An 11,536-nucleotide genomic window follows, 5' to 3' on the forward strand; every position below is an offset into this window, starting at 1 on the left:
AAAAAAAAAAAAAAAAAAATTAAAAAAAAATTTCCTAAGACACTAAATCATCAATCTGGAATGTAGATTCTGAGCACAAAGCAGCTCAGTTCACACTAAAAAATAAAGAACAAATTCCCATTGCCTGTTTTTTCAGTAGGGCCTGAAAGGGGAGTAGTAGTGTGGGGAACCCCTGCTTTGGTATGGAGAGTCACGGCCCCTTGACCCAGACCGAGACCGTGAGTAGCCATAGCTGGTGCTTCTCTCTGGATAAACTCGGATGTACGATGTTTCACCCTGAAATTTGAACAAAAAGGAAAGGGGGGAAAATGAGACAAAAAAAAAGGCAGACCAATACCTAACACGGTTGGTTGACAATAACTACTGATACCTGTTGTACCTGGCATGGTACAATGTGGTCATCTTGCTTACATGACCAATCTTGTTCACATGACCAATCTTGTTAGACCCTTGAAATAATACTACAAGGCAGGTACTCTTACTATCTCCATTTCAAAGATGAGAACAATCAACACAGTAAGTGGCAGCTTGACATGTGGTAAGTGCCCAAATATTAGCTATAATTGTTAATGACACCCAAACGATTTCTACCCCAGAATCTAAGAACCTGAAAGATTCTCTAAGGTCAGCCTCCTGCTACCTCACACGCACACACCTTTGGTGAGCAGCTAGAAGAGTGCTAACCTCTGGCTGAACACGTCTCATGAGTCAGGACCTGGGCTACATACTCTAGTTAGCTTCATAGTCTTATGAGCAGGTATTCTTCTGACCATTTTGCATATGGAGGAACTAGGGTTCAGAGAGTAGCTTGGTTAAGAAATTAATAAGCAGCAAGAGTCATGTCCAGGTTGGCCTGTCTCCACACCCTTTACCCTCGGCCAGCATTCTCAGATCTATAAACATGTTAAAGGTGAAAGAAGGCATGTATTTTTCCCTAGATAAATTCAGTAATGGAATTCACCTGCTGAGGCTTTCCCTGCTTTGTAGTATAACCGAAGGCCAAGGGCTAACTCTTCTCTGGACAGTCTAAACACAGTTAAGTCACATGCAAAGACCAGCCTCTAACTCATAAAACTAGGGAATTACATGAATCCTAAGAAAAAGGAACAAGCCCCAAAATCCACATCCTTGATAACCCTAGTACGGGCATGATAACCAGAAAAAAAAAAGTTCTCAATAGTCTGGTCTCCACTTTATCAAAGGGAACAGTTACCACTTTAATCAGATGGAGAAATGCAAAACAGCATGGAGGACATCAAGAACTATGCCCAGGTTGGAAAACCAATTTGCTCTGTAAACTTTCACCCAAATCACAATTCAAAACAAAAAAACACCCAAAGACAAAGTCTTGCCATCCCTGCTTCTATGGGGAAAAAAATGGTTCAAACTAAGCCCAGGAGATGATCAAGAAAATGTCAAGCTGGTTCAAGTTTCCAAGAGGACCCTGCATTACTTTGGGAAAGGAAAAGTGAAATAACTCAGGGACAACAGTAGCTAGAAGGTTTGAGATGACAAATCACCCTATAAAGCCCAGCCTGGAACCAGGAGCCCGTACTGGTATGCTCGTGGGGGGAGGGGTGCATGCCACAGGCATGGGGACGACACTGCAGATCAAGCCAAGCCACTTGTGAAAGGGCTAACACAGAACAGCTAGCTCACCATGTTATGACTTACTGTGCCAACATTCTTTCCAAGTTAAAATACTATGAATGCAGATTTTTCTCTCCTATGTCCTGGCTTGGGAGCTCTAGTAGTATAGCACCTACAGCATTTGACTGCTAACCAGAAGGCTGGCAGTTCAAATCCACCAGCCACTCCTCGGAAGGAAGGCTGGACAATCTACTTCCGTAGTGATACTGCACAGTGAATCTGTTGGCTCTGTCTACCTGTGACAGAGCTTTAATGGTACTTTGAAAATAAATGGCAGCAAATGCATGGTCTGTAGCTAGTTCTGCTAGAACAAGTGGAGTATGCTAGTTCAAGCATTTCAACAGATGGTGGGCACCCACCTCATGAGAGCGGAACTTGGTGTCATCCAGTTTACGCAGGGCGTATTCCATATCTTCTTTTCTGAGATACTCGACCATCCCCATACCATCCTTTTGCACATCTGCGTAACAGACATCCCCAGCTTCTCGCATGTGATCCTTCAGGTCCTGCCAGCTGCCTGATGGAGGAAGTCCTAGGTACAGAGAACACAAGAAAGAGGCTACATCCTGCACCCACATTAACCACCCTGCCAGGAGCCAGCAACCCCTAGAGTCCTTCTCTGTCAATCACCACTTTTAAATCCCGAGGGTCCCTGAATCACCAATCTTGGTAGAAGACACAAACCTAGAGATGAGCACTAAGGCAGCTGGTAAACCACCTTGAGAAGCTGGTCCTAAACTAATCTTCCGCAGACTAAGACCTCCAACAGAGAGCAAGACCATCCTGATAGCTTTAGTATCTCTGAGAATGTATAGCCTCTCTTTGTGTTTCATAATTAATATAAAATTCCTTAAGAATTCAAGTTCTAATTGAGTCCATTATGAAACCTACTGGTACTATTATTATTAAATGTATCAGTACTATTTTTCTTGCTTAGCCAGATTCCCAAGACATGGAGATTTTAAAACAAGCCAGTGAAGTAACCAAAGTGTAGCTGAAGGTAACAACAAAAGAATTTAAAAAGAGTTTTTCTTATTGGTGTGAATGACTGACAAACTAGACAAAACCAGTGAAGTCGATTCTGACTTAGCAATCCTATAGGACAGAGTAGAACTGCCCTACAGGGCTTTCCAAGGCTTTAAATCTTTATGGAAACAGATTGCCACATCTTTCTCCCACGGAGTAGGTGTTGGATTCAAACTGCTGACTTCAACTGGCAGATGACCTTTAACCACTATGCCACCAGGGCTCCTAAACTAGACAAAGAACCTCCTAAAAGATCAACGTTCTTCAATACAGTACGGGGAAAACGTTAAGACTCAGCGCTAAGGCTAGTTGGGAGTCATACGACCCTACCTTATGTCATGAAAGGGAAATGTGCTCCTGCTCTCAAAGGCTGTGTTTATCACTCACAGCTCAGGACTGCAGCCACTTCCTAATAGTTTTCTAAGCAGGATTTCAGAGCAGCGTGGAGAGAAAAAAAAAGGTATGTATGACATCCTGAAGGACGGAAGAAAGTTCTGGGGTTAAAAATATCACAAAGGGACACAAAATAGGCACATACTGAGTGATCTCTTAAGCACTTTCATGGACGAATTGTGTCCCCAAAAAATGTGTTGTAAATCTTAGCCGCTCTACCTGTGGTTATATACCTACTCCACATTATCTCATTACCTGACATTTTACATTTACAGCAATAGTTTTTAAAAAAACAAAAACCCTACTATCCAACCATTCTGTGCACTGAGGGACACTGAGGTGAGTAACACTGGTTGTGATGGTTATGCGTCACCTTGGCTGGGCCATGATTCTCAGTGGTTTAGCCATGTTGTGATGATGTAATCACACTCCATTTTGTGATTTGACAGTGGTCTTCGGAACCTAACCAGGTTCTTAAGTGAGGAGTGGGTATAATCCCACTGGGAATGGTTTATCTTTGTTATGTAACTGAGGCAGGATTACTCTAAAATGTATCTTGAGGCATTCTCTTTTGAGATATGGAAGAGATTAAACAAGCAAGTGAGAGAAGCAGAGAAGGAAGAGAGATATCAAGCCACATGAAGACTGCCCAGGGGCAACTCAAAGACACAATGGCCACCCTCCAGAGCTGACAAAGAAAGCCTGCTCCTAGAACTAATACCCTGAATTCAGACTCCTACTCTCCCAGAGGGTGAAAAAATGAATCTGTTTAAGCCACTTGTGATATTTGTTATAGCAGCACTAGATAAGACAAGCACCATGGGAGAAGGCTGTGATTAATATTTAAAAGTGATACTCATATCTAAAAAGGAGCTAGGCTCCCTCAATACATTTCACTCTACCAGGTGGATCCCAAAACTCACCCTACAATGTACAAACAGCCCCAGGTCTCTCCCATTATGTTGATATTTAAGAGAAATAAATAAACCTCTGAGCTGAGCTTAGTATTTCATCACTCGTACTACACATTTTATTCTATACTCTTTGATATTCTGCAATACAATTTCCCCAGACTCTAAAATACTTTTTTTAAAAAAATTATTCTACCAAAACCACCACGAAATCTAGTCTTTCCCATGATCTAAGGCTAGTCAGTTGCTCAAATCTGCCTCCTGGAATATCCTTTCAGTAAGTTCAACACCAAGGTACATTCCAAGAGAAAACATTTTTAGAATTCTAGCTCAAGGGGGTTTGCAAGCAACTTCTCAACACTAGAAAACCCTTTTATAAGAAGCATGTTTATGTTCTACCAAAGCTCCACTACCAGGGCAATTTCATTTTCAGGATACCTGTCCTCAATGGCAAGAGGGCACCACTTCAGACTGTTATTGCACTTAAGCTACTGGAAAGAAAGCTGAGGCTTTCCCATGCACTGAATAATAAAAGTTAACATTTCTCAGAGGCTAGACTCTGTTCATTGCTTTACATGCATCACCTCAATTTTAAAGAAACATACCTGAAACAAGAACTCGGAAATCAGATCTTCGGGTAGGAGGCCCATTCCTCCCACCACGGGGCCACCCGCCCCGACCTCCGTAAGTTCTGGGAAACTCCACACGAAGCCGACATTGGCCATAATCATAACCATTCCTTCCATAAATTGCATCTTCAGCATCTCTGCAAAGAAAAGTTTAAAGTTAGTTTATCCAGGAGACTAGGTGACTGAGTACTTAATACTTGAGAATTAAGTTTAAGTGGGAATCCTAGAATGAAACTAACAAAAACCCCAGAAGAAAAATGGATCTGTGCTACTGCTATAATGTGCTACTATACTGTAATGAAGACCTTTCATGATACTAGAATTAAACCTTACAACTGCCACACACAGTATCTTAATAATGAATGTGTGGGAACAGGTTACTTACAAGAAGGCTAATTTTTTTTTCAATTTTTTTTTTTTTAATTGTGATTTGGGTGAAAGTTTACAGAGCAAGTTCACTTTCCATACAACAGTTCATATACACTTTGTCTCATGACATTGACTACAATTTACCCCAATGCAACAGCTCCCCTCCCACTTCCTCCCTACCGTCACCTCTTCCCTGTGTCCATCCCTCCATGCACTCCTGCCCCAAGCTGTCTCCCTGTTGCATCAACAGCCCTTATTTCTCCCATGATTGTTCTCTCCAAGGAGTGTGTCTACCTCAGGTACATGTTCAACTATTAAGCCTGTCTTTTGTTTGGCTGGAAGCCAGAGGTGTGGGTTCAATTCCAGACCTGAAGGGCACCTAGGAACCATAGTCTCAGTGGTTCCACCAGGCTCTATCGGACCAGCAAACCTGGTTCCCACCCCCTTTTCTTTTCCTCCAAATGATTTTGAGTTTTGTTCCACATTGTTCTCCCTCTCTATCCAGGATCTCCTACCAAGATCCTCCTCCAAGTGGTTAACAGTGGTAGCTGGGCACCATCTATAGTTGTTCTGGTCTCATAGTCATATAGGCTGTGGATCGCATGGTGTACCAGTCGCTAGGACTAATTTAAGAGAGTTTTTTGATAGATGATTTTGCTGGTATGTTTTCCTAATCTCGGTGAGCAGTTTCTCAAAATGTACACCATACAATGACCTCTTACTATTTTCTCACAAGGCCTAATACTATAAAGCAACAAGGACCACATCTAGTGAGTACCTGGCTATATCTACCATGTAGTGGGAGAGGGGGAGAATGCTAGAGCTTAAGAGCAGACTTCAAATATAAATTGATCTGACTTCAAATTATTCTGTTACTACTAGTAGCTATCTCAGGGTTTTATTAAGCTACATCTCTAAATGTGAGTAGTATGCCTATCTTACAGGGCTGTTGCAAAGATTAAATAAGGTACTGTGGCATAGGGCTGTGGTTGGAACTTGGCACCTGATAGCAAAAGTTTTTCTTTTATCAAAGGAATGGAGAAAGAAAAGATGACAATGTTGCAATTAATAATTTAAGTAGTATTCTAAGGGCAGAACAAACTGGATTTAAATCCCACCTTGATCCATAACTAGCCTAGTCTTTTTACCAACTTTTTCTATTTTACTGGCCTTTACAACACCACTATCAACCCAGTTTCCTCATTTCTAAAATATGGCCAGTGGTACCTACACCTCCTATGTTGTTGAAAAACTAAACAATACACAACATGGTGCCTGACACAGCAACTGTTCAAAGACACATTGGCATGGTTATAATTAAGAGAGGCAACCTTTTCCAGTGTGAAAAATTGCTAGTTCCATTTTTGAGGCAAACGGCAAGACACTAGGATGAACAGTCAGCCTCTTTGGCCATGACAAAGCCTCTCTTCCTGCTTCCCTTGCCCAATACCCCCTCAGCAGGCAAGTTAACAAATATTTCTCGATTGTAAGTATTTCTTGTAGCGAGGGGCAGACTAGGTAAAGCAGGCCTGAAACGATGCTGGAAAACAGGGAGCGGGCTCCTATTTATCCCAGTGGAGTGAGCACACCGTGCAGTAGCTTCTAAGAACTACCAAGCGCAATTTTCAAAGTTCTTCGGCCCTTTCCGGCCTGAAGGCTACAACGTTTGCATTCACGAAGGCCCACCTGAGTCGCTTTCGGGGCAACTTCCAAATCCCTACGGCCTTTTAGCATCTAGCGATGCCACCCTCAGCAGAGAACTTGAAATCAGAGATCCCTTCAGGATGTTCTAGAAGTCCTCCCAAATCCCCGATCTTTCTCTAAGGACTAGGCCGTGGCGGGCGGGAGGCCGCGCGGGTGGAGATCTGTTCCATACAGACCCTTTGACGACTTTCCAAAGCACCCTGGTCCCAGCAGCGCGTTCCCTCCCAACGGCGAGTTCGCCCTGGGGGGAGGGGTGGGCAGGGAGGGCGACCGACTATTTCCACTCTTCCGGGATTCCTCTCCCGGGCAGGCTTGGGGGCCTGAGGTTTCCAGGCCCCAAGGCCGCTTCCCCATTCAGGCTGCCGCCCAGCCGCGGAGAAAAGAGTGAGAATCCGTGCCATCCCCGAGGCCGGTATGGGCGGGCTTGGGCCGTTCAAAGGCCCAGCTTTTGCTTTTGAGTTTTAAAAAAATACAACAATAAAGGAAGTGACGACGGAGCAAAGGGCGGCCCGGAGCCTGTAGGGAGGGAGGCCTCATCCTCCACCCGGGGGCGCCATAAGGGGTCTGCGCGGGGCGGGGGGGGGAGGGGAGGCCCATGAAGGGGGAGGGGAGGCAAGGACCCGCGCCTCATGCCGGCGGGAAGGCGAGGGGAGGAGCGGGGGGGGCCTCACCGGGGGTCCTCGAAACGCACGAAGGCGAAAGGCACGAGGCCATGCCGGTTCTTGAGCTCGATCTCGCGGATGCGGCCGTACTTGTAGAACAGGTCTTCCAGGTCCTTCTCGCGCACGTCGGTCGGAAGGTTCCCCACGTAGATGCGCCCGTCGCCCTCGCCGCCGCGCTCGTCTCCCCAGCCCGACATTCGCTCAGCCCGACGCCGCGGGCCCGCCGCAGCCCACGTCGCCGCCGCTGCCTCAGCCTGGGTCCCCCCGCAGAGTCCCGCGGGCTCGAAGGCGCTCAGCCGCACTGTATTGTGGGAACGCGGAGCGGAAGCGCAGGGGTCGGAGGAGGCAAAAAGAATCTTCTTAAAGGGGACGTTGTTGCGACGACTGCGCCTGCGCGAGCCAGTCGCCCCCTGTGGGTATCAGAGGGCACCGGAGGCTAAAAGTGAGAGCGTGGAGCTGGGCGATTTGGGCTCAGGTCCCGAACGCCAGCTGTGGATTTGGGCAAGTGACTTGGGCTCCTTGAGCCTTAGTATCCCTCTCTATAGTGCTGATTACAGGCTTTTGTGACCGTTCACTGACATGACGCGTGTAGCGCCCAAGGCCGGCCCCACTGTCTGTCACTTTGATTGTGGGGCTCCTGAGGGAGCAATCTGGCGGAGGGTGGGGTGGGGCTGTACGCTGACCCCGCAGTGGCTCGGAGCCGTCTCCAGCATCAGGCAGGCCAGGCGATCGCGGCCTTTGGCCTCAGGTCAGTAGCCCTCTGGGCCACGCCGTCCCCAGTTTACAAGTTTTGCCTTTGTTTATAACTGAAGTGGACTCAAGAGTTTACCTGAGACAAGTAGGGAGTAAAAGAATCATAATAACTATTAAGTGCTTCTCGCCAGTTGTGCTTTTAATCCTCACCCTGGATGTAGACATGCCCATATTACAGGGAGAAAATTGAGGTCCCAGCAGGTTCAGAATTAGAATAGTGCCATGGTCCAAACCTATTTGCTGAGTCCGTCAGAAACCGAGGCAGCCCCTAGATTTTAGACATATATACACAAATCTGACTCTTTCTTGGCACCTTTCCACATTTGTATAAGGAGCCCTGGTGGCGCAACATTAAGCACCGGCCTGCTAACCAAAAGGTTAGCTGTTCCAGCCTACCCAGCGGCTCCACGCGAGAAAGACCTGGCGGTCTGCTTCCGTTAAGGTTCAACACACTCAACCCACTGCCATCGAGTCTATTCCACTCGTTGTTGTTGTTGTTACATGCCGTGGAGTCGACCCGACTCATAGCGACACCTCCTTGGGTTTCCGAGGCAGTATCACTACGGAAGTAGATTGCCCACCCTTCTTTCCGAGGAGTTGAACCGCCAGCCTTCTGGTTAGCAGTCAAGTGCCTTAGGTATTATGCTATTAGAGCTCCTATTCCACTCATAGTGAACCTTTTAGGAAGCAGAACTACCTCATAGAGTTTCCAAGGCTGTAAATCTTTTTAGGTAAGCAGACTGTCTCATCTTTCTCTGGCAGAGCGGCTGGTGAGGGTTGGCAACCGAATGCTTTAAGCACTACGCCACCAGAACTCCTTCCCGTTAAGGTTCCAAACCAAACCAAGCTCATTGCCATCAAGTCGACACTGTGGATTTCCAAGGCTGTAAATCTTTGTGGAAGCTGTTTGTCTGGAGCAGCTGGTGGGTTCCAAGCACAGATCTTTTGGTCAGCAGCCGAATGCCTTGACCCACGCAGGCCAGAGAGCTCCTTTCTCTCCTTAAGATTACAGCCTAGGAAACCCCTTGGGGGCAGTTCTCCTCTGTCACATGGGGTCACTGTGAACTGAAAATCCACTCCAAGTCACAGAACAGCATCCCATGTGGCAGCATTGAACCTGGGGGTTTACAAAAATGAGGCCTTTCATTGAAAGAGTCTTAATCTAAAGAATTTTTCCTATTAAAAATGAAGCCTTTATGGATTAATTGATGAATAAATACATGATAAAGCAAATATATCAGAATGTTAGCTGTAGAATCTAGGTGGTGGATGTTTGGATGTTCACTGTACCATTCTTTCAATCTTTCCGTAGTTGAAAATGTTCAGGATAAAATGTTGAGGAAGAAATGAAATTTGTTAAACACAAGGCAACGAAATGCAACCACTGCCGTGAACTTGGGTCCAACTCATAGTGACCCTCCTTGGGTTTCCAAGGCAGTATCATTACTCAAGTAGATTGCTTAACCTTCCTTCTGGGGAGTGGCTGGTGGGTTTGAACTGCCAGCCTTCTACTTAGGAGTCAAATACCTTAGGCACTACGTCATCAGAGCTCCCTTATTAAACACAAGCCTCATTAATGCTAACAAGAGCAAGAAATACTCAATCAAAGGTACTTGATTTGCAGTTATACCATCTCTGAAACTTTTAAAATCAAACAAGAATTCAGGCACCCACCTATAAGTACTGAATGTATGATTAAACCTTTTTGGAAGGCAAGTTGATTGTATTCATCAGGCCCTGATAATACACATGTACCCTTTTTATTTTATTGTGGTTAAAAATATACATAACAAAAAAGTAATAAAAAATATATATACATAACAAAACATTTGCCAATTCAACAATTTTTATATGTATAATTCCGTGACGTTGATTATGTACTTCATGTTGTACAACCATTATATTTTTCCAAGTTATTCCATCATAACTAACCTAAGCTCAATGTCCCCTGTGCAAAAACTCCCTCTTTTTATTCCTTCCTGCCACCCCTGGTAACCACTAATAAGCTTTTCTTTCTGTTTGCATGTTTCATGTAAGTGAGATCATTTGTCCTTTTGTGACTGAGTTATTTCACTCAGCTTAATGTTTTCAAGGTTCACCCATATTGTGGCATGCATCCAGACTTCATTTCTCTTAATGGCTGAGTGGTATTCCATTGTATATATGCACTACATTGTGTTTATCCATTCATCTCTTGATGAACATGTCAATTGTTTCCACCTTTTGGCTGTTTGGAAAAGTGCTGCAATGGAAGTTGGTGTACAGGTCTGTGTTTGCATTCCTGCTTTTAATTCCTTGGGGTATACACTTAGGATTGGGATTGAATGGTCATGTAGTAGTTGTGTTCAGCTTTCTAAGGAACCACTGAACTGTTTCCACAGTGGCTGTATATTTTACATTCCCAAAAATGGAGAGAGTTATACTTTCTCCACATACTCAACACCTTTTTTTTTTTTTTTTGTCATAGCCATTCTAGGAGGGGTGAGGTGGGTATCTCATTGTGGTTCTGATTTGCGTGTCCATAATGATATCAACATGCTTTGGTCATGTTGTCAGAAGGGACCAGTCCCTGAAGAAGGACATCTTGCTTGGTAAAGCAGAGGGTCAGCAAAAAAAGGGGAAGACCCTCAACAAGATGGACTGACACAGTGACTTCAGTGATGGGCTCAAGCACGGGAAGGATTGTGAGGCTGACACAGTACTGGATTGTGTTTCATTCTGTTGTTCGTAGGGTCGCTATGAATTGGAGCTGACTCCACGACACCTAACAACAACAAATGATAAGAAGGACATCATGCTTGGTAAAGTAGAGGGTCAGCGACAAACAGAAAGGCCCTTAATGAGCTGGATTGACAAAGTGGCTGCAACAATGGGTTCAATTATAACAGCTGTTACGAGGACGGCACAGGACAGAGCAATGTTTTCCCTCTGTTGTACACGGGGTTGCTGTAAGTCAGAACCAGCTTGACTTGATGGCACCTAACTACGCAACAGTGACTTATGAAGGAGCCCTAGTAGAGCAGTGATTAAAGCACTGGGCTATTAACCTGAAGGTCTGTAGCCAGAGCCCACCAGGTGCTCTGCAGGAGAAACATGTGGCAGCCTGACTTCGTAAAGATTACAGCCTTGGAAGCCCTGTGGGGGAGTTCTGCTCAGTCCCACAGGGTAACTTTAAGTCAGACTCAACTCAACAGCAACGGGTTTATAATGACTCATGATGTTTGAGCATCTTTCCATGTGCTTGTTGGCCATTGTATGTTCCCTTTAATGAAATGTCTGTTCAAGCTTTTTGCCCATTTTTTGATTAGGTGGTTTGTCTTTTTACTGTTAAGTTGTAGTTTGTCAGATATTTTGGATGTAAAACCATTGTTGTTGTTATGTGCCATTGAGTCGGACCCGACTCATAGCGACCCCTCCTTGGGTTTCTGAGGCAGTATCA

The 11,536-nt window shown here is 45.1% G+C and overlaps 2 protein-coding genes across 2 annotated transcripts in view; one reads left to right on the top strand and one right to left on the bottom strand.

The window, feature by feature from the left end:
• Nucleotides 1-5,517, top strand: part of GATC (glutamyl-tRNA amidotransferase subunit C) — a 14,639-nt gene extending 9,122 nt beyond the window's left edge. The window contains exon 5 of the mRNA XM_042780584.1: nt 5,484-5,517. Coding sequence (XP_042636518.1) covers nt 5,484-5,517 — 34 coding nt within the window. The remainder of the gene's footprint in view (nt 1-5,483) is intronic.
• On the bottom strand, nt 133-7,541 carry SRSF9 (serine and arginine rich splicing factor 9). The gene is made up of 4 exons (XM_007938222.2): nt 7,354-7,541; nt 4,586-4,746; nt 2,010-2,182; nt 133-276 (listed from the first exon to the last, which is right to left on the bottom strand). Exons 1-4 carry the CDS (start codon nt 7,539-7,541, stop codon nt 133-135), a joined length of 666 nt encoding a protein of 221 aa, XP_007936413.1.
• Between the last annotated feature and the right edge of the window lie 3,995 nt (nt 7,542-11,536).

This window comes from Orycteropus afer, unplaced genomic scaffold (assembly GCF_000298275.1).
Source record: "Orycteropus afer afer isolate SDZICR_OR568_19922 unplaced genomic scaffold, OryAfe1.0 scaffold00048, whole genome shotgun sequence".
Classification (NCBI taxonomy): domain Eukaryota; kingdom Metazoa; phylum Chordata; class Mammalia; order Tubulidentata; family Orycteropodidae; genus Orycteropus; species Orycteropus afer.

Coding starts and splice junctions, on each gene's coding strand:
- SRSF9 (XM_007938222.2), bottom strand. CDS start 7,541: ATGTCGGGCTGGGGAGACGAGCGCGGCGGCGAGGGCGACGGGCGCATC. Junction 4,747..7,353: donor GTGCGTTTCGAGGACCCCCG/GTGAGGCCCCCC, acceptor TTTTCTTTGCAG/AGATGCTGAAGATGCAATTT. Junction 2,183..4,585: donor TTTCCGAGTTCTTGTTTCAG/GTATGTTTCTTT, acceptor CTCTGTACCTAG/GACTTCCTCCATCAGGCAGC.